The sequence below is a fragment of the Cydia splendana genome, chromosome Z, assembly GCF_910591565.1.
Source record: "Cydia splendana chromosome Z, ilCydSple1.2, whole genome shotgun sequence".
NCBI lineage: Eukaryota > Metazoa > Arthropoda > Insecta > Lepidoptera > Tortricidae > Cydia > Cydia splendana.
Window position 1 is genome coordinate 27,097,250 of NC_085987.1, and position 24,368 is coordinate 27,121,617.

At 38.4% G+C, this 24,368-nt stretch overlaps 1 protein-coding gene across 2 annotated transcripts; it reads left to right on the forward strand.

Moving 5' to 3' along the window:
- Positions 1–209: 209 nt before the first annotated feature.
- Positions 210–23,897, forward strand: LOC134804697 (CCR4-NOT transcription complex subunit 1). 2 transcript variants are annotated; one of them, XM_063777837.1, is made up of 16 exons: positions 210–566; positions 4,909–5,130; positions 5,717–5,900; positions 7,060–9,574; positions 11,807–13,220; positions 13,303–13,869; positions 14,218–14,466; positions 14,783–15,088; positions 15,251–15,628; positions 18,571–18,717; positions 19,241–19,375; positions 19,685–20,113; positions 20,263–20,447; positions 20,671–20,934; positions 21,367–21,506; positions 21,742–23,897. In XM_063777837.1, the coding sequence occupies exons 1-15, from the start codon at positions 465–467 to the stop codon at positions 21,443–21,445; spliced, it is 7,176 nt and encodes a 2,391-aa protein (XP_063633907.1). In that variant the 5' UTR covers positions 210–464; the 3' UTR covers positions 21,446–21,506; positions 21,742–23,897. The 2 variants fall into 2 exon arrangements, with proteins under 2 accessions (XP_063633907.1, XP_063633908.1); XM_063777838.1 differs by having other exon boundaries at positions 13,306–13,869.
- The last annotated feature ends 471 nt before the right edge of the window (positions 23,898–24,368 follow it).

A 24,368-nucleotide genomic window follows, 5' to 3' on the forward strand; every position in this document is an offset into this window, starting at 1 on the left:
CGTATAAATAACACGTGCACTGCGTGGGCTATCAAATCCGCTGCAGACTTTTCTTGGTCCGACTCTAGTCGTGTAGATGGGGGTTTTAATTTAAATATATTACATTAATTTAAAGCAGCAACACCATTAATAATTTGGCAGGTTGGCACTATTGCTGGGTGAGTCGACTCGACGGACTGCCTGCCTCGGGCCTCCTTGCGAATGCGAACCTAGCGAAACGAACGAGACGAGACACGAGTGCCTTCGTCATCGTGCAGAATTGCAGCACGGAAATTTTTCCAGTGTGGGGTGTTAAATTATGTTGATTTTAATGAAGTGAACAATATTATTGGTGATGTTGGCCTTAGGCTTATTGTTATTTCGTAAAAAAACTCTCAAAGAACACACGTTTATTGTAGTAATCCGTCAAAAATCGAGAAAGCTTCAAACGTGTTTGAAGCTTTCGGTTTCGCATTAATGGAACTATGAACCTGGACTCTTTAACGTTTAGCTTATCGCAAATCAATTATCTTGTTGTAAATTTAAGTAAGAAGAACTTTAAGCAGACCAGTCAAGAGTTAACTAAGGTAAGGCAGCTCATCTAAACCTCTGAACATTTTCTTTGTTTTCTAATGTCGCCATATTGTCATGTACGGAAAGCCACGAGCCCATTTGGTAATAATTCATTTATAACGACTATTCGTGCACTGATTTATTGGGAAAGCAGTTGCAATGTGCTATTTATGAAACCTATTTTGTGTTGTATCATTGTAATTAGTGACGTAATTGCTCCGTCGGGCAACAGTGCTAAGAAATTGAATTCGACCTACGAAGTAGGTAAATCCTATTGCAAAAATGTTGTTTCCAACTTTCCATACAGATGGATAGGTCAAGTTCTGTAACCTTATTATTTTTTTATGAAAACTGTTCTGAACTATATTGTTCATGTATGATTGAATCAGAAAATCTTAGCCACTATGTTTTGTTCCTTGTAGTTATTTGGTTTTAATACTTTGTTTGTGTGCTGATAATCTTTTGCGTTTGGCTTTTCTAATTGGGTGAAAAATGAGCAATTAGACTTATAGTTTATAAAATCAATAAAAATAGTCTGTGAATAAATTACCTATAGAACAAATTATGATGTATAAAAAAAAACAACAGAAATTGGTGGACTTTGGTTGGTTTACCTTCAATCATACAATCATTCACTCTTAAAAATGAAACATTGTGTGTTTATAGTATAACCAAATTTTACATTTGTATTGGTTTTAAACTTGTGAAATGTTAAGAAATGCTTCAGCATTCTTACTTTTTTGTCTGTAACAGAAAATACATGGTATATGTTTAGAGCAAGAGTTTGTGTACATTTATGTCGCACTTATACTGTCGTGGTGGTTATAATTTTGTTAGGGATGGGGAATTTAAATAGAATGTAAAAAAAACAATGTACCATAAATTATTTCATTGTTTTGTTAATCCTGAATTCAACATTGTACAAAAAACTTACTTGACCTGCCCTGACTTTTCTAATTTTTCCTAATCAGATTCATGATGAATGGGTAAGTTGATCTAAGTTGAACACCAAGAAAGATTGAACTCACTAAAGCTTGTTTTAATATTCTAGATACTGAAATGATTCCTTTTATTTGAGTCAAAAAATTAAGGGTGGTTTGTTATTGCCAGGGCCTGTACATTTCATGCTGTTGACGCAAAAATGACGTAATTTAACATACAGGGACTTTTTTTTATAACATTTTAAATATTATTAACACGTAAAAAAATTAACAATTGTTTTTCCAGCGTAAAGTCATATCTCGAATACCAGCAATATTCAAATTAGTGATATTTAGTTATTAATTGTATTGTGATATGCCTATTATGTTAATTTTTTCAATTATTTCAATTTGACATTTTATATTTATTTAAATTTATGATTATAATGATGAATTTGCATGCTTGCATGCAAGCTAGGTACAAGATCTGTAACACCATATATTGTATCAATGCAAATAAATAATTTCTGATTTCTTAATACTTGTTACATAAAATACACTGAAAAAAATTTAAAAATGTGTTATTAGACTATTTGGAATCATAGTCTATGTAGTGTGTCATCATTTTTCCGTCAACACCATGACATGTATGGGCCCTGGTTATTGCCAAACATGCATTTTGATGGCTGTGTGACTCAACCTCGTATATGAAATTTTAGCTAAAATGAAATAATTATACAAAACTATGTAAAATTTTACTATTCACGTTATGGCAAAAGCATACAGGTGAAACACATTTTTTACGTATAGGTTTATTCAAAACCCAAACACGTATTTGGTATTGAAATATATGTTTATGACACAACCTCGTAAACAGGGTATCCTACCATATTTATGTCATTACCATAAATTGTATTTGTTGTCGCCATTTATTAATTTGATTAAATACGTGTTATTCAATTGTAGATTACGTTTTCAAAAGAGAACACGGACTTATTAACTCGCACATTTGTGATAAACGAAATAAATTTAGTAAAAAAAGGATATTTATGAAGTAGAATGGTTTGGGGAAGATATAGAAATAATGAATGGCGAGCCACTTAAGGAATACATGGCAATACATTACAACTATTCATATGACGTAAAATGGTGTGTAAATTGTAATACTTTACATATAGTCCTATTTTCCCATAGACCTTTGACACCGAACCACGAATCAAGCATTATAATAATATGTATAGTTGGTTTTTTAGTATTAGAAATAAGGTAAACAAACTTGATGTATCTTTTAATTGAAAAACACATTTTAAAAATAAGTCACGGCAAATATGTAACAATTATGAATCTATTACGATCATTTATATTCTTCCGCTTTCATAAGTAATAGTTATTGATTTTTTAAAAGCGTTTTTCAATTAAAAGACATGTCAAGATCGCTTACCTTCTTTCAAGTTCTTTCTAATGCTAAAAAAACGAACTATAGAAGAGCATTAAATTTTTATCATAGCAGTATTAGTTTGAAGAGAAGACCAGTTTTGTTTTGTTCATCATCATCATTGTTACATTACTTATATTAAATATATATAAACCTTACAAATTAATGTTTTATTTATGAGTTTTATGAAGTATATATGAAATTTAAGCGGTCGGTAGTCATTATTTCAACAAAATACAGTAAATTGATCTCTTGGCAGAAACACGTATAACATGTTAAAGTATCTTAAATGTATAACACAAACTCGTATAGACATATAATCGTCATATATTAATGAAATACTTATAAATTAGCTATTGTCAATTTGGAATACATCATAGTGTCGAATTAGTTATCTAATTATTAAAAAACATTTTACTTGTTCAGTACAATAACACAAAAAAAAATAGTTTTTAGTGTTCTCCTAAAGTCAATATATTTCATATACGAGGTTGAGTCACACAGCCATCGATTTGCTATACATGTGCTTGCATAGATTACAAATATAAAGGATCATCACTTTTTTTATTGAATAATATGTTGAAAGAAATCATTAATTTAGTTGAAAATCACTGTCTAACAATAAATTCCAAAACTAATCTATTTACTGCCAATAGTATATCATAATCTTTATATTGATTTAATTAACTTGATACTACCTGAAATATCTTTATGACAATGATACATCAGGTGTAGGTGGCAAACAACTTGGTAATGAAATCAGTAATTGTATTATTAGTTAGGTATTACAAAGATAGATATATAAAAGTAAATTTTAATGAGTTATAACCATAAATCGAGGTTTTTGGTGTAGGAATGATTTTGTGTGTTCATAACTTAGTTTATTGTAAATAATTCCTAAACTATGAATTAAAAATAGGTAGTAAGCTCATAATGTTAAAATAGTATTGGTTTTTACAGTTTACACCTATTTTTTGGTTAGTGTAAGACATTCCCGCACCAAAAACCCTGATGTATGGTATAACCCACCAAAATCTTACAAGAATATTAAATCAAATGCAAATCGACATACATATAGTACCTGACTATAAAAAAGTAAACTTGTATATAGGTAAGCACCCGAAAGTCCTTAAAAATTACTAATATATTAAAGAAGATGTGCTACTAACTACTTTGTAGGTAGGTAGATATTTTCTTAAACAATGTTAGATATTCTTTACAGAGTTGAGGTACCTATGTTATGTAGGTACATATTGACAACAGTTACGTCGATATTTATTTTGTCAGTCTCTGGTTTTTGCTCGAAGAAGTTGTAGGTCTGATCATGTATCAGTTTAAACTTTATGTCAGGCAACAAAGACTTCACAACATTAAACTTTTAAAATTATTATAGTAATCATCATAGTTAACATGAGGTATCATTGTCATTCTTAATTTTATGTTGCCTACATGCATGTATTTTACACAACATACATTTGCCAAAATGTAAAGTTACTATAAGAAAATCACAAAGAAATGACAGTGTATAAAGTTCTTGTAGTATCTCGGGGTACCTAATAGATATGCTAGCAAATTCATAAAATATGTAGTAAGATTTTTCATTGTTTCCATTTTATTAGGTTAACTATTAATTAAGATTGATTTGTTGTTAAGAGGTTTGTCTACAGTTGGGAATTTTACTAAGGAAAATACGAGTAATTAAAGAAAATTAGCTTGTGCCAAGCCAGTATTTTTTTTTTACTGTGAGATTCAAATTGCTCAGCGAATGTTTTAATGTGTTATGTAGTATTGTAATGTATTAAAATCATAACTGTGTATGAAACTGATAAAAGAAAATGCTATGCCATTTTACTGCAATTTCTGTTTATTATACCTTTTAAGAATGGTTGGAACTGGGCAACTAGAATATATCCATAGCATGTTATATGTAACTTTTTATTAATATTTGTGATGATTATATTGTAGTTTAGTCATCCTAATTATGTTTTTATTCTTAAACAGCTTGTGAACCTATATGGCCTGGAAGCTGAAAATCAACTACTGAGGTGCCTTCTCGCAGAAGCAGCTAAAACCACCTGGGACACTGACAGGTCGTCGTCATCCGCGGGCAGTAGTGTTCACGCCTCACTTCTCTCCCAGCATCTGACTTCGTTGTTAAACCACCCCGGCAAAGCGACTGTAGTCTGTTGCTTGGTTGATAACCCACCCCGGTCTTTACAAAAGGTAATCAATAGATGCAAATGCTTAGTTAGATGTAGTGTGTAGCATTAGATTTGATAAGTTGCCCATAAACGCCAATTGTTGTTCAATTATCACCATAGTATTCATATGCATACTATATTATGTATAATGTTAACAGTAAGCCTTTACAGCCTTTTAAGATAATCATTAATTGGTTAGGCTTTCAACCTAAATATTAATTAAGGATGCATATACGTATTATTTCATTTCTATTTAAGTATGTAACATACTTCGATTAAGTCTAAATATCTTTAAACATAACATTAATATTCTAATTTTATAAGAAATATTGAAAAACATTTTGTTAACTGCAGCTGGCTTGGAGGCCAATGGATTTAACAGACAACACACATATATGTAGGTACTGAGATATATTACTACTTGTACCTACACTGCTCTGGACTGTACCTACTGCTCAGGGTGGCAGACGTAATCTGAGAACGCCATGCGCACAAACACAAGTTTATTGGGCAACCTGTAACTAGCAATGACTTGAATGCTTTTAAACTAGTTGTATTTAGTTCTTAGCCAGTATTTCCTTATGCTTCTATTGTAATGTTCCTTTCAGATATTAAAGCCATCAAATACTTTACTCAACCGGCTTACAAGATTGCTAAAGTTAACCACTGCCGAGGATGTTGCCTTTTCATTGATTTTGAGGAAGAATTCATCAAAACCTGAAATTGTATCACTTGCAAAGCAACATTTGAAAAAGAGATTTCTAGAACTCGTGCAGTGCTATCTCGACGCAGGTAAGATGTAGTTGTAAACTGTAATTAAGGTTGGTAGGTAGTAGGTAGTATGGTGATGGTTAGGATAATACCACAGTAATTTTATGATAGCTACTAAAACAAGTTATAGTTGGTCAAACCAATTTGTCAGTCAGTAAGAACCAGGAAAACTATACTCATCCTTTTCTTTTGGGTGCTAGTACTAGTGTAAGACTAAGATAGTATGATTCTCTCTGTCTATGATTGAAATGAGACAGTCCTTTGACAAACTATATTAATAATATTCTTTTTGTTTTTATTATTTCATTTTAATTATTTATTTTTAAGTAATTGTTCCTTCTGATGTATTTTTAACATAGGCTAGTTTTTTCCAATTGGAGTAAATAATGGCCATAGGTATACGGTATTATATAGCTGGTCAAGCAGATCTTGTCAGTAGAAAAAGGCGGCAAATTTGAAAAATGTAGGCGCGAAGGGATATCGTCTCATAGAAAATTTGAATTTCGCGCCTTTTTCTACTGACAAGATCTGCTTGACCAGCTATAAATATAGATATATTTATTAGCATAACAAGAACCAAGTTATTTTTTTATTCCGGTTTTGAAAAGAGACAAAGAAATGTTTTTGGTTTATATTTTCTGTGGCATTATCCTATTAATTATTGCATGTGATTGTGAAATAGTAATTTTAATGAATTGGTACAACAATAAATATAAAAAAGAAGGTGCTTAAAAGATGGCAGGTTCAAAACCTGAATACAACTATCATGACTAATCCTTTTTATTACAAAACAAGTCAAGGAATTTAATTTATTTGTAAAAGTTATAAGAAGGGATGAAGCGTAAATAGTACATTGTGATCATTGTGCAACGAGGAGGGTAAGCGAGATTTTGTAAAATAGGTCTATAATTGCCGACAGCCGCAGGCTGGCAGGACTGACGCTGTTACTTAACTTGTTATTTAAGAAGTAATTTTGGACACGTGGTAAAATGTTGACCCTGTGGGCGCAGCACGGTTCCATTTTTATCGTCTGTCACTATGCGCGTCCCTTTCGCACTTACGTACTTGTTAGAACGTGACAGGCATGGTGACAAGGGATAAAAACGCGACCGTACTAAGCCGCCTGGAATCATTAAAGTTAAATCCTTATGTACATAAGTGTATCGTCTTTATCTTTCAGAGCGAGGACATCAAGTAGAGCGTGCAGGCCTTCAGGAATGCAGCCCTGAAGTTTTGCAAAATCTTCTGACGAGTCTCGCTCACGAAAATTTTCGTTTGGCAGCTGTGACTAAGGACTTGTTTCTAAAACGATTACGAAGTGACTTTCCGCGCGAAGTAGTGCCCATAATACTCGCGCCACTGCTGTATCCTGACGATACACAGACACCCCTCGAGGAGATGACCACGGCCGACGACATGACTGCAGCCATGATGGACAACTCATTCGCAGATATAATCCGAGATATCGGCTACAGCTTCACCGCATCCGTCGAGGAATGCAAAAACAACATGTTAAACTTCGGTGCTCGAGAGCCCACAGCTATAGACGTGGCCAGGGTTATTTCGATGATGGTTCGATATCACGCCACAGCCGAGGGCCCGCAAATACAAACACCTGGAAATTTTTGGATGGGACATGAAGCCAAAAAGGACCTAATTACACATGGACATGGGGAGTCTTGGAACGCTGAAGTTTTTGTTCAAACTCTTAAAGAACTGGCTTCAAACCTAAACTGGAAAGAAGTAATTCTACAACTCGACCATCCCGAGTTTATTGTTCCAGATAGGCAAGGCCTTAATTTGTTATTCACTATCCTAAGATTGGGCCTTCAGAGTGCAGGATATCCCGCAAATATATTTCCTGTTGAATATCTTTGTCGTAGGTGGACTAATCTAGAGGGCCAGCTTAGCTTGATAAGTAATATCCTCAAACATCCAGATATATTCAGTTTTGCAGACCATCCATTTCATCCAGTGTCAATTGATTTATTAAAATCACCTCCAGAGACAGATAACAAAGAAATAGCGACTTGGCGTTGTTTATACTTGGTAGAACTGCTACTGTATGCCGCTGACCGCGACTATTATGTCCAAGTGCATGAGTTATTCAAGTTTCCTCTGCAGCATTGTCCTGACATCCTGCTACTGGCTTTACTGCAAATAAGTCCACCAATTACTGTTTTTAGACAAGAGTTATTGACAACGCTGATACCGATTTTCTTAGGTAACCATCCGAATTCAGCAATAATATTACACCATGCTTGGCATACACAGAATCCTAATATAAAACATATAATAATGCATGCTATGGCCGATTGGTACATAAGAGGCGAGAGTGACCAATCAAAGCTATCCCGAATCTTAGACGTGGCACAAGATCTTAAAGCTCTGTCTCTTTTATTGAATGTGCAATCGTTTCCATTCGTTATTGACTTGGCCTGTTTGGCCTCTCGACGTGAATATTTAAAGCTCGACAAATGGCTGACCGACAAAATAAGAGACCATGGAGAGACATTTGTTTCGGCTATGGTGAAGTTTTTACAAAGAAGATGTCCACAGGTTATTGGGAAAGGACCGGAAGAACAGCTTCCGAAAGCTGCGCAGCTACCGCACGAAACAATCGCTACTATGTTAGCTTGCTTGCAGCTCTGTAGTCCCAACGTTCAACCTGACTTACAAGAAGCAATCTACAATGTGATTACTAGTTGTCAGACGCTAATACTTAGCAAGACGCGTCAAAACATTGCGGGTATAGCTCGACCAACTCACACACGGGTATTGGAAACTCCCTTCAATCCTGCTGGCCTGAGTGGTCAGTTGTTTACCCCGCATGTTGATTCCATAGCAACTTTGACCCCGACCGTCGCGAGTATGAACTTAGGTGCTCCGGCGAACTCAGCTTTTGCTATGCCCGGTAATCTTGGTCCTCTAGTTACTACTCCGGGATCTCCTTCTCGACTTATGGGTGCTGGACCTAATAGTCCTTTCGCAATGATGCCCTTACAGCACAACACGAACGTGGCTAACATGGGAGCATTGGCCAGAATGGGCCAAGCGCCGGCAATGGACAAACCGCGTATTCCAGATCCAATACACTTTCCGGAAATGATGCAGAATGTTTCTAAAGAAATTGAGGATGAAGCCAATGGCTATTTTCAGAGAATCTACAACCATCCACCTCATCCAACGTTGTCCATAGATGAAGTACTCGACATGTTGAAGAAATTCCAGGAATCTCCAAACAAAAGAGAACGAGAAGTGTTTTCATGTATGCTACGTAACCTCTTTGAAGAGTACAAGTTTTTCCCTCAATATCCAGACAAGGAATTGCACATTACTGCTCAACTTTTTGGAGGAATCATAGAAAAAGGACTAGTACCAAGCTACGTTTCGCTGGGATTAGCTTTACGATTTGTGCTTGAAGCTTTAAGGAAGCCAGAGGGATCCAAAATGTACTACTTCGGTATAGCTGCTCTTGACAGATTTAAATCACGTCTTAAAGACTATCACAAATATTGTGAGCATGTTAGAGCTATACCTCATTTTTGCGAGTTCCCTCCACACTTAATAGAATACATCGAGTTCGGATTGCAAAGCCAAGAGCCACCTACTAAACCACAGGGAGCTGTGCTGCCCACGAGCCTGGCGGCCATGCTGACTCAGAGTGCGGTGGTCACTGTGTCTGCCCCTTACAGGTAACTTACAATTTATTATTTTGAACATATTACTACTTACTTATACCTTCTGTGAGCTATGCATGTTGCTAATAATGGTCACAATATATAAAAGGAAGGTTAATATATACTGAAATAAATGTCTTATACTAAGAAAAAGTGACCAAGGCCTCCAGTGCCCCAGGCTGGAATGGAACCAGCGTCCTCTGCTATCGCGGGAGGTGCCTGAGCCACTAGGCCACCGGGCCACAGCGGCATAGGTCGAATTTTTCCAAGTACCTAGTTGGTTACTAAGTTTTGTTACTGTAATAATCTTTAACTACATAAAATATACTAACGAAAGTAGAATAAACTATATATTAAAATGAAGTATATAAAATCAGGATTTACATTTGAGAATATCATTCAAAAGGGCCTCCTCTGGCCTTGACACAGGCCTTCAAACGACGAGGCCAGTCATCAATAGCAGCACGCACAGTTGTCAAGTCTAATTCCGTCACTGTCTTAACTATGGCCCGCTTGAGGGTGTCCAGATTTGTGTGGAGTTTAGCACAGGCTTTCTCCTCAATAACCTGCCATATGGCATAATCCAGCGGGTTCAGGTCCGGACTGGAGGACGGCCAGTCTTTGTGGGCAATAAAGTCAATATTGTTCCTTCGAAACCAGGCTTGAGTTGTTTTTGCCTTATCTTAGTTTAGCCGAGTCCTGTTGAAAGACCCACGACTGGTTTTGAAATAGGGTGTGGCTTAAAGGCTTCACTATTGGTTCGAGAACGGTTTCCTGGTAAACTTTGGCCCCAGTTTTCACACCTTTTTCACAGAAATGAACCTGTGTTAGCCCTGAGTGTGACACTCCCAGCCAAATCATCACATAAGAGGGATGATGGCCTCGTTGCAGTCTCGGAACAGCCGCATGAGTTATTCAAGTTTCCCCTCCAAGCCTCTTGACTGTTTTTTGCATATACTCTGTCATTCTGGCGGTTACAACATTCTTCGATGGTGAATTTTTTTTCATCTGTAAATACAGTAGAATCCGCTTATAATGACATCGAAGGGAAGTGACAAACACGTCATACTAAACGGATGTCATATAAAACATAGTTGTACAACTTCTTATTTTTGTTATGTTTTCCAAATTAATCTCAAATTCCTTTGTGAGAAATGAGTTTTATTAAAATTGTAACAAATATCAACTTGTCACTGAGAATCAAAACTAAAATACCTTACACGCCACGAACGCACCAAACGTCCTCGCAAGGAAAGACGTGGTGACGGCCATGAAAACCAGCGAATGTGTCAGTATAACCGGACATAATTTCATAGAAATAGGATTTTTAGGTCATAGTAAGCGATTTGTCACTAAAAGCGAAGTCATCTTATCCGAATTTATCACAAAGAATTTTATATGAAAACCAAACTTCGCACAGTAATTACGTCATAGTAAGCGGTTGGTCAGTATAAGCGGAGTCATAGTAAACGGATTCTACTGTAGTATTTTTCGGTGGCCATTTTGTGCGCCGCTTCAGTAGCACGTGATTTCTCTCCAGCCTCATAGTCTTTAATCGTCCATTAAGCAAATTACCTTTTCGTCTGCGGTAAGCGTGTAGTCCAAGGTCTTCATTGATAACTTTTTTTAGGGAGCTTCTCTTCACAGACATCTGTATTGCCAACAACTTTTGCTTGCGGACGGGGTTTCTTGCAATTCTCGCCTTCACTGCCTTTATCAGAGCTGGGGTCCGAACGGTGCGTGGTCTTCCGGCTCTCTTGCGGTCATCGAAGCTCAGGGTACTATTGTATCTATTAATTGTGCGATAAACAAATTTTTTGTTGATTTTCAGGTTTTCAAGCAACTTCAAAATCATGTTTGGCGGGTGCCCACATTTGTGCAACGCAATCACAGCGACACGATTCTCTTTTAGGCCCCAATTCATTATAAATACGACGAGATAAATGTTGTGTGGTATAAAATTATAGCTCACAAATCCACCACATTATGTCATTTTTTTATTTTTTCGGTACCATTTGTTTTAACGGAAAGAAAGAGGTTGCAAATCGAATAACAGAACTTAGTAACCAACTAAGTATATGCACTTCTTACTGAAGGCTTATGGCGCCCCCTGGAAAATAATTCAAATACTTCTAATAGGCTAGCATTATGTTAGTTTGCTTTTTGTATAACAAATATTTTTTTTAAATGATTATGCTAAGTTACTTATACTTACTTTATTACATGATGTGATTTACATTGTTTTAGGGCCGTTGTTTGTGCGCCGTCGGCGATTTCCGGTATATCGAAGGTGACTAATGCCGCTGGTGGCATGGGGAGCCGACCCTCTATCGCTAACGCCACAAACATTGACACTCTTTTGACTGCCACAGACAAGGAAGAAAAAATAAATGCACCACCTGAAGCTATTCAAGACAAATCTGCATTTATTTTCAATAATCTCAGCCAGCTCAACCTGCAGACGAAGTGTGAAGAGCTCAAAGAAATCATCACAGACGAATACTTCCCATGGCTTTCGCAGTATCTGGTCATGAAGAGAGCGTCGATAGAACTTAACTTTCACGCTCTGTATTCAAATTTCCTTGACGTTCTCAAAATACGCGACGTGAACAGAATGGTCACAAAAGAAACTTACCGAAACATCAAAGTATTATTGCGCTCCGACAAAGGTATCGCAAATTTCTCTGATCGTTCGCTGCTGAAGAACCTCGGGCATTGGCTCGGCATGTTGACGCTGGCCCGCAACCAGCCCATTCTTCACGTGGACATTGACCTCAAAGCACTCCTTCTCGAAGCTTATCACAAAGGACAGCAGGAGCTTCTGTACGTCGTGCCATTCGTGGCCAAGGTTTTGGAGTCTTGTGCAAAAAGCGTAGTGTTCAAACCTCCAAATCCCTGGACGATGGCTCTAATGAACGCATTAGCTGAATTACATCAAGAGCCTGATCTCAAACTAAATTTGAAGTTCGAAATAGAAGTGCTTTGCAAAAACTTAAGCCTTGACATCGCAGATCTAAAGCCTTCCATATATCTTAAGGATTCAGATAAACTAAGGTTGATTGAGTTCCAACTTTCTCAACCAAAACCTAACAAGGAAGCAACTAACCCTATGCCAGTGACCCAAAACATAGTTCAGAGTGCTCAGATGCAACTGATGCCTCCTCAGCCTCCGATGCTGCCGCAGGAGGACATGGCCGCCACCGCGCCGACGCCGACCAGTGGCCTGGTGGCTAACGATCCTAGTATGATCGGGGTGCTTGGTTTGCCTGAGCCTCGCTTCAATTACTTGGATGTTAATGTATCTTCTACTTCTGCATTTGGACAGAAAATTTGCTTCAATCCGCACATCATTCTCTTCCAAAACTATCCACACCTAAAGCAATTTGTCAAGCCTGCCATAGAAAGGTCAATCCAAGAATGGATTCATCCCGTAGTTGAGCGATCCATAAAATATGCGCTGACCACTTGTGAGCAAATCATCAGGAAAGATTTCGCGCTTGACCCTGATGAAGTCCGAATGCGCACTTGTGCTCATCACATGACGAGGAATCTTACCGCGGGTATGGCGATGATAACTTGCAGGGAACAAATCATCAGCACCATTAGCACCAACTTGAAAGCCGCCTTTGTCACGGCTTTGATGCCTGCAACACCCCAACAGGTACTCTACTGTTTTAAGGATACTGTTATTTTAATTACGTTATTAAAACCTTTACCTTTTAACTAATGTTGATGTATTTCAGAAGGAGATAGTGGATAGCGCCGCAGCAGTTCTCGCTACCGAAAATATGGAATTGGCTTGCGCTTTTATCCAAAAGACGGCAGTCGAAAAAGCGCTACCCGAACTCGACAAAAGACTAATGAACGACTACGACATGAGAAAAATCGCTCGCCAGGAAGGCAGACGATACTACGACCCGATTGTCTTGACATATCAGACGGAGAGGATCCCGGAACGCGTGCGATTGCGCGTCGGTGGGCCGACTGATATGCAAATCGCCGTTTACGAAGAATTCGCTTGCAATATACCCGGCTTCATGCCTGTCCGCGACGCCGGCATGTTCATCCCCAAACAGCAGCAGCAGGAACAGATCCCGCAGCTGACTTTCAGCCAGGTCATGAACCCGACGCAGGTGTACGGCACGGATGAAATGAGCACTCTTATCACGGCTGCCGAGGTCTTCCTAGCGAACTCGATAGCAGTAGCGTCTCTGGCAGTACAGTCTGCAAATATGCACTCCCTACTCGAGTGCCTTATTTTGGCTAGACGGAATCGGGACATTGTATCCGGATGTACTTTATTACAGAAGGTAATCTAATATCATATTTTATATATTTTTTTATTTGCTCTGAAACTAAGCGAATTCTAGAAAAGTTTTAAGGACATTTTAGTCTTGAAATATGATCAGGAATACGCTTTTAAAATCTTTCGGGTTCCTCATGGGCACCTTGTATATATTTTGGTCAATCATGTTAGTTACCTATATGTTTAAATACTTTACCTTTAAAGGTGTACTTAGGAAAAGAGGTCGGGTCTACGCCGCAAAAAATGTATAGTCAACAGCAGGACATTTTTGCATGCAGGAGTTGAAGCTCATAGTTTTTCTGAGTGTGAAGTCGAGAGTCGGAATAATTGATGAATGATGTTTATGTTTTAGGCCGTGGAAGGTCTCCTGGACGGGCACATCGTACAGCCGGGCGCGAGCAGCGACCACGTGGAGATGATGACGCGCTACCGCGACGTGCACCTGCGCGTGCTGAAGCTTCTAGAGGACGCGCGCGTCTACGGCCACGTGTGGACCACCAAGCAGATCACTTGCTGTCTCACCGAGTGCAGGGAGGAACTCAAGTACAACCTAGAGGCGGTCGACTGTCTCATCAGAAATAACCTTATCAATCTACCACAGGTAACACATCTCTAAATCGAATCAAACATTGTTTTTCGCAATATTTGGGCAATGTAATGGAAGTCGGTCATATTAGACTCTTATCAGTTTCCTTTTAGTTGATTTGTCACTAAGTAATTTGTAAATATTCAACGTGCGATGGCGGTTCAGTTTTCAGTGACATGGCTGCTTTTACTTGTTTTCTTTACGAGTCTAAGACTCATAGTGGAAGCTAACCTGTTCTGCAGTTATTTAAAAAATATGTATGCATAATATACTAATAGGTATTTATCTAGCCTAGGGAATTAATTCTTCATCCTTTTTATCGTATCAACAGTACGACATTGCGTTGGCACACATGATGGACAACGGTAACAACTACATGGCCGTCGCATTCTCCATGCAGCTAGTGCAGCTGTACCTAGTGGACGACAGGAACAATATGTACGCGAATGAGTCGGACCTGTACCACACGACGGAGACCCTGGTGCGCATCATGTCACACTCGCGCCAACCGCCGCCCGAGGGGCTCGGCAGCCTCATAGAAATGATCCGCGTCAACCAGGACCCGAGCGCTTACCTCGGCGAGCGCTCGCCGCTGGGACCCACCGCGCACATTCATGCGGGCATCTTACAAGTACGGGTATGTATTTACCTTGATTTTTACATACTTCGACTAAATGTAATCCTAACTAAAACAAATGGCTAGTCCTCAAATGTTGGGGACTAGTTTATCGTATTTCGTGCTAGTATTATTTTGTTGTTACAAATTCTGAACCCATTAAAATTATTATAAATATTCTAGGCACGTGATTACGACGATCCACCGGGCCTACTTGAGAAAACCGAGAATCTTCTCCGCGAATGGAGAAACGTTCTACTTAGCCCCCTAACAGAGATAGAGATTGCACAGAATTTCAATCTATATGTTCACCGAATGAACATGAACGGAATATTGAAATCGGACGATATGATAACTCGATTCTTCCGAATCGCGACTCAGATGTGCATTGAGAACGTGCACCAACAGATCAACGACGAGCGAGTCAACCCGCCGCCGTCTCCGCCCAAGCGGGAGAAGTATTACGCCATGTGTGATTCCTTCATCAAGCTTGTGTCACTGCTCATCAAGAACACTGCCGACGGAGGCAACCCGACGCCCAAACTAAATCTGCTAAACAAGGTTTGTATTGCGAGTTTTACGGTGAAATATAGTTGATATAAAGTATATTTTTTAATATAATCATATATGTAAAAACTATTCTAAAACATAAAGTCACGGAAATTCAATTAAATCATGCTTCTTGCCTACAGCTAGAGGTACTAAATAACACAATTCTGGGCATATATAGATCTCCATCAATTGTGAACGCAGATAATTTTATTGAGTCGCTACAAAATCATTTAGAATTATTAAAATCGAGCAGTAACATAATCATCGCAGGTGACATTAACATTAACATTAACATAAGACCCAAACTGTTAGAACCCTCGCATGAGTACAAAAATAGAAATAACTACCTAAACATGTTATCCACGTTTGGACTCTTGGCCAGCCAAGAGACCGACTAGGGGAAAGAATTGCCTAGACCATTTTATATTAAAAATTTATAAAATTAAGTACTCTCCTACCATTGCTATTATAAAAACCACTACATCGGATCACTATTCAACCTTCCTCTCACTGTCAAAAAATAAATGTACAACTCCACCGGTAAATAAAACTAAAAAAACACTAAACTTTGAAGACGCTCTGAAATACCTAAAAGAAAAAAACTTAACTAATCTGTTGCTCTCTAATGACCCCGACGATTTAACCAATCGATTAATACACGTATTAAATGAAACAGTAGAAAAGAACTCTACTACTACTTCTATACCTTGTAAAAATCGTATAATGAAGCCCTGGATCACTCCCGGGATCCTGCGTTGTATCCGCAACCGTAATAAACTCCAACAACAATTTAATAATGACCCTGACAATAAAATTTTGAAAATAACCTACACCCGATACAGAAATTATTGTAATAATCTGATAAAAAAATTAAAAAGAAAATACGAACAGGAGCTATTAGCCAACTCAATGCATAGTAATAAACTTCTATGGAAAAATATAAAGACCCTAACTTATACTACCAACCCAAATAAACTTAACACAGAACTATTAAACATTAAAACCACCCCATCGGAATCAGCTCATTTTATAAATAAGTACTTTGTGAATATCGGGAGAGAGCTAGCCCTAAAAATTAGCCCTGATCCTCAAGACAACTTAAACGCATATATAAATAGCCTACCTGTTCAATCCAGTTCTTTGGTCCTATTATCTGTAAGCCAGGATGAAGTCTTCAACACTCTGTCCAGTCTGAAATCTAGTAGCGCACCTGGCTGGGACAATGTGTCAACAAAGTTTCTAAAATATACAGCTAAAGAAATAGTTCCAGTCATAACACACCTCATAAACCTGTGTTTAAACTCAGGAATTTTCCCTAATTCTCTAAAAAAATCTCTGATCACTCCTGTTTATAAGAGTGGGGATAGAGGCGATGTCAGTAATTATAGGCCAATATCTGTTTTGCCGGCAGTGTCGAAGATCCTTGAAAAAATTCTTAATACTAGACTACTAAACTTTTTTACAAAATTTAATCTTCTATCAGAATCGCAGTTTGGCTTTAGGCAGGGGAAATCGACGGAAGATACTATAACAGCTCTCACCTCGGTAGTCGTAGATAACGTAGATGATAAGAACAAATGCTTGGCAGTCTTTCTAGACCTAAAAAAGGCTTTTGACACCGTCTCTATCCCTATCCTTATTCAAAAACTTGAAAAGATGGGGGTTAGGGAACTGCTTTGTCCTTATTTAAAAGTTACCTTTCGGACAGGAAGCAACGAGTTAAGCTGGGTGTGCATGTTAGCAACGATGAGCATGTATCGTATGGAGTTCCGCAGGGTAGCGTCTTAGGACCAACACTGTTCTTGGCCTACATAAACGATCTTTGTGACATGGCAATAACTAATGCTAAAGTATTCTGATACGCTGACGATACAGCCATAGTCTTCTCCGGTAAAACCTGGATGGAAGCAAAAACAAGTGCTGAAAAGGTTCTAGCTCAGATTTCTAGATGGTTAAAACTAAATCTGTTAACGCTTAACACAGTAAGGCATATTGTACCAAGTAGATCACAAACAACCCCGTCAAAACAACGGAATATACTAACAGAGATTTACACATCCCTGGTACAGTCTGTCTTGGTGTACTGTATACCTGTCTGGGGTGGGGCGGCTAAAACGCGACTCATTAGTCTGGAAAGAGCTCAGCGTGCACTCTTAAAAACAATGTATTTTAAAAAATCCGTTACCCTACAGAATCATTATACCAACTAAGCGACGTATTATCAATAAGGAAACTATATATTTTACAAATTACTTTAAAAAAACATAAAACCCTTTCCTACAGTGCCGACTATTTCTCTAGAAGGACAATAAAAAACGTTGCTAATATAACTAAAACTAAAACCAAGTTTGCACGCTCACAATACAATTTGAAGTCTAGTCACATTTACAACAAAGTCAATAGGTGCCTAAATATTTACCCTAAACTTTACTACGATTGCAAATCAACAATTACAAAATGGTTAAAATCAAAAAGCTACAATGAAATAGAAGACTTACAAAACTAACCAGATACTATAACTTACTAGAAATTCACACGTCAACTTTATAAACTAAGTAAATACATACAATCCATACATACATATACAGCAACACACACACACACACACACACACACACACACACACACACACACACTGGCTCCTTTATTCCTTTATTTATTACTGCATGTCTGACAACCCAGATATTTCCCTAGTTCTATAAACAATTGTTATATATGATCTTAATTGTATACATATGTTAGACTTACTTAAACTAGTACTTGAAATTTTCGTGTAACAATCTGTTAATTAAGGAAGAGCGGTGTTGCCCAACACAGGCAAATTTTGCTTACCGGACAGCACTATCCCCTACTTTATAAACATGTGTATATTTTACGAAAATAAATCTTTTTTAAATTTTATTTTTATAATGTAAAGAATAGAATATTACCATTGTTTTCTTTATTTGTAGATCCTGGGCATTATTGCCGGTTGTTTGCTGCAAGACCACGACGAGCACGGGACGAACTTTCAACAGCTGCCATACCACCGGCTGCTGCTGATCTTATTCCTTGACATGAACATGGCCGAACCAGTACTAGAGTCCATGAACTTCCAGGTAAGTCCTGAGAACCACGAGCGTGAGCTTGTGAGGAGGTAACAGATGTGGGTTTATCAATAACAATGAACATTTAGAACTGTGTATGTTTGTTATATTTAGTTGAAGGTTTTTAAGCAGTTACGAATTTTAAGTAATCCTACATCACTGCAGTATGACGCGATAGCGCCGAAAGTTACTACGTACGCTTGTATTAATGTTGTGACCCAATGGAAAATGTCTTTTTGTTGAGCTTAACAACTTAAATTAGGCAATTTATTGCGCCTCATAGAATAAAAAAGAAACACTTTATTCACAAACTGTGTACAGAAGATGACATTTATACAAGAACATTGTCCCAACAGTTACCCGACATGGGCGTGCAATAGCCTTACACTACTTACTTACTTAGCTTTAGCCGCCTTACATGCTTAATTATTCGGATTGCAACTCATTCTGAAGAATTGCAATGTTACAAACGAGGTGTAGAATGGAGAGCTGGAAAAGTGAATCAGCAGTAAATTTGTATAAATTGTATAAACAGGTTCTTACTGCGTTCTGCCACACGCTGCGCATCATCCGGCCGAGCGTCGTCCCCGGTTTCTGCTACGCCTGGCTCGAGATGGTCGCACACCGCGCGTTCATCAACCGAGTATTAGCTGTCACTCCTCAGCAGAAGGTAACATTCATTGTATTGCAAATCTCAACCACTTACGTAGACACTAAGGCGTCTTAGTAAAGCCAAAGTAAGAGTGATTAGGCAATCAAAGTGTACGTGTCAAAATGGTGTTATATACAGGCCAGGACAAGTCTTGACCTTATTTATATTTATTTTACCTATAAATATGTGTTTTAAATTACAATATTGTGAATTTATTTGTAAGTATGTATAGGTGTAGGTAGTAGGTGCTAGGTCTACATACTTTCGTTTGCGGCTTTGTTAGGGAGTCATGAGATGCCAAGATGTCACATGAAAAAATAATTTCAGGGCTGGGGAATGTATTCCACGCTTCTGATCGACCTGTTCAAGTTCCTGGATCCCTTCCTACGCAACACGGAGCTCGCCGCGCCGGTCATGATGCTGTACAAGGGCACCCTCAAGGTGCTCCTCGTACTGCTCCACGACTTCCCAGAGTTCCTGTGCGACTACCATTACGGGTTCTGTGATGAGATACCTCCTAACTGCATACAGATGAGAAATCTGATTCTGTCCGCTTTCCCGAGAAACATGAGGCTACCCGATCCGTTCACTCCGAATCTGAAGGTGGATCTGCTGGCGGAGATCACGCTGCCGCCCCGCGCGGTCATCAACTACGCCACCATGATTCCCAATTCGCAGTTCAAGAAAGATTTGGACGCGTACCTAAAAGCACGGGCACCGGTCACGTTCCTCTCGGAACTTAGAGGCAACATGCAGGTATCTTATGTTGTATGTACCTATGTAACAATTTAATTTGATAAATGTTATTTTGGCGGTTGAAGTTATTTTGACATGCATCTTGTCGGCTTGTTAATGTATATTCATATGAACGGTCCATCAAGTTGTAGGTATAAAATTGGTTGTAGGTGGTGAATGAGCCAGGCCGCCGCTACAACAGCCAGCTCATGAACGCCGTGGTGCTGTACGTGGGCACTCAAGCTATAGCGCACATCCGCTCCAAGGGGCAGACCCCGAACATGTCTACCATCGCGCACTCCGCGCACATGGACATTTTCCAAAACTTCACTGTTGACTTCGATTACGAGGGGAGGTAAGTCATTCTAAATAGGACACTTAAGCACATTATCTGCAAACCTTTATTTATAACTGGTCAAATAAGTTTGTCAGTAGAAAAAGGCGAAAAATTCAATCTTCTATGGGACGACAACTCTTCGCGCCTACATTTTTAAAATTTACCGCTCTTTTCTACTGACGGAAATGGTTTGACAGAGTATAAGTGCTTGTTTATTTTTTAACATGCCATTACGTTTCAGATACTTGTTCCTCAACGCAATCGCAAATCAACTCCGATATCCCAACAGTCACACACACTACTTCAGTTGCTGTCTTCTGTATCTCTTCGCTGAGGCAAACTCCGAAGCGGTGCAGGAACAAATCACAAGAATGTTGCTTGAGAGGCTCATAGTCAACCGGCCGCACCCGTGGGGCCTGTTGATCACGTTCATAGAACTGATCAAAAACCCAATTTACAAGTTCTGGTCACACGAATTCGTCCACTGCGCCCCAGAGATAGAAAAGTAAGTGGCTTTTTTATCTTCATGAGACAATAAAAATAGGGAACGTGCATGAACTGTAGGGGGCAGCACGTGAGCCCCCTGTTTACTGGCGCGAAGTGTAAGTCAAGTTTAAGCTTCCGATGGGCTACATTGTGGAAGCTTAAACTTGACGAACTGTAGAGGACAGCACTTCCTTTGGCGTGAAGTGTCCAGTTTATGTTTCCGATTCAGGCCACAAGATGGCAGACCCACCAACGCCCACGGCCCAGGGTCAGAAAATCACACCACTGTACATTTTTTTATTTTTAAGACATTCAACTTTTTTTAAATCTTTGTTCAGTAAATGTTAAACTTCAATTTACTAACATAAAGCGCATAAATTCCCAATCTTTTCGTGCACCAACTATATCCGCTGCACATGACGATAGTTATTAATATAATATATTATTTCAGGTTATTCGCATCTGTAGCGCGTTCATGCATTGTTGACAAGACGGGCACCGCAGGCGGCGGGCAGGATATAGCCGAGTAGCCCCGCGCCAATTGGGAGTCGGTCCGACACAAGCATATCTTGCAAAGCTTGGTCGAGAAAGGTAAGCACATTATCACCATTGTATATTTATACATCCCTCTGTAGGTCTAGCACAGGAGCGGCGCGACAGGTTCCGCCCGCGAGATATACTGTCGCGGCGCTCCTGTGCCAGGAGGACTACAGCGTTGCTGAACATTTCAACGTTGAACGCACGCTTTTTTCAACTAACACGATCGGACCGTAGCATTGCCGCTTACAGCCGGATTGTAATTTAACAGTACTTTTTTGTCATGTAGGCTTCCAGACTGCGGCACCCCAGGGGGCGCAGCCCCTCCCGCAGCCATCGACTTCTACAGCCCCACCCAAACATTGTATGCAGTGGAACAAACTATTCAAGAAATGAACAAAACAGTATTCTCACTACAGCTCATCAATACCGGACATAATTACAACAAAAAATCAATCCTCCAATAATTTATCCACAGTTCGTACCTTCCTACAGATGTAGTGCATAATTATTTTCCATCGTATTTTCACGGAAACGTACGAACGTGTCTTGCTATTTCAGTCAGTCTCGCTACTAAATGAACTGAGGTTGACTGAAGTAGCATGACTAATACGAACGCTTCCGAAAAAATACAATGGCAAACAATTATGCACGGTACATCTGTACTCATGAATGGTTCAGAAAGTAAGTAAATATTGTCACAATAGTTTTTTTTTTTCTTATTATTACACTCGACAAAAATCGTCCTACCAAAAAAAAATTACAGACCATCTCATTAGCCGATCACTAAGCATAAACACAATTTAAATTGCCTGTCGAATGAGGCAATTTTCAAATAACTCTTGGTACATTTTTACTGTACCATTTATCACTAATACAACCTATGAATTGGAATGTGTTTTACTTTCTGGACACTCTTGTTCTCTCAAATTAATGACTTCGAATTATTATATACCTAGGTTTTTAATTGCATCTCTTTGTCACGTGCAAACCTTTAGGTGAGATATAATTTACGCCCCGATATTCTGTGTGACTAACGAGGCTTGAAGCTTGCACTAACTCCACTTAAAAACTATAAAGGAACGATCGCACATTAAATTAACATCAACCTTCAGTCTACGACGGCCACCGGAGCCGAGCTGTCCAAGCCCTGATTAATAATGCTATGAGAAATAACATTGTAGAATGTTCCGGTGTTGGTTTCTATGTGAGATTCGCTTTTATCAACCCCTCATTTGCCAGGTCACAGCTTTCTCTTAGATCGGGTTGTTTTACCAAATTATTATAACAATGAGGCTACGACCTCTGCTAATACCCCCGACGAGCTTTGACATAAAATAATGAGGTTTGTTTTCAACGAAAATATAGATATTTTAAAATTGAGTGTTATATAACGCAACAAAACCATGTTAATCATGTTCTTAAAAAATGTCATTGAATAATTAATATAGTATTCTATTCTATTATGTACAATTGCCGATTGCAAATAAATAGTGAAGCTAAGAGATTTAGTAAGAGTCCATATACTATCTATATCGCACAGTATTTATGTGTAGAAATAGCATTATAACTTAGTATTTATGTATAATCTGTTGTATTTCAATTACATTGCAATATAATGAATATCATGTCTGTGCTGTCTTGATTCATGAACGTATTTAATGTCTGTATAATTTTCTAATATGTAGGTTCACATAATAATAATAAGATATCCGATAAAGTATGTTCTTAAATCTTATCATTATCACCAAGTATTCAAATATTTCTGAATTAGTCACATCTTTGATCACATGGAACTTCTTGGAATTATTACATATGATCAAACTACAATAGCTCTCGACCGAGTGACGTAGGTAAGAAGTAGTGTTGGCAAAGCAAGAGGTACGGATGCAGGTTGCCGGGCGGCGCGCGCGGCGGTGTTGAACGCCGTTGCCGGCGCAGCGCGCTCGCCGCCCGCTCGCAAAGCCTCTAAGTCGGGTCACACTCTATTGGCTGCTGCATTATCCGTTTAGTTTGACCCGAATTAGAGACTTGTGATTTATTGTATTATTTAATTATTAGACGGTTGTACATTTACGATACTGAATAAGTTTGTCGAAATAGAATACGAAATCGACTGATTAAAATAACTATTAATCTTGCGTATGCGGGGGATGACAGTTCTACGCTACCTCGTGTTACGTATCCTATTGTGAATGGGCCGTTTCGATGACACTAGCGATAAAAATCGATTAATTAATAATTTGTAATAATATTAGTAACTTAAAATGATATAAAATTAAGTTTTGAAATGCAATGCGTGTTACTGTTGCAGTTTTTCTAGATGTGATTTTTCTAATCTAATTTAGGTATGTTTAGTGTTAATGTTTATGCTACAATTTCGTCATAAGCGATGTAATCCCATTTTCTAAAAAAATTGTGTTGTAATAAAATATTTTTTCATCATTGTTGTTATCATTTCAAAACTGATTTCTGTGCTTACTCTATCACTCCTATCCTATTGAAAGTTGGCTTCTCCCTTTACCAGGCAAAGGGTGCTATGCCAATGCCACTCACATTACGGACGGACGGACAACAAAGTGATCCTATAAGCCAGTAAGCCTATAAGGGTTCCGTTTGAAACTCTTATCTTTTTCTCAATCAAAACAAAAATGTTTATTTCAAAGTAGTGACGATATTTCAAAGGGAACCCTTATAGGATCCCTTTTTTTGTCAGTCCGTCGGTCTGTCTGTCTCTCCAGATATCAGGAACGCGTGGAGGTATCGAGTTAAAATTAAAACCATGTACCAAAGAGAATTTGGTATAGAGGCGTTATTGTCAAAGCAAATTTTGTATTACAGTAAATTTACATCTTTCGACACAAGATAAAAACTTTTAGGACGCCATTTGACTTTGATCCTTGTTCTTTCGCTGAT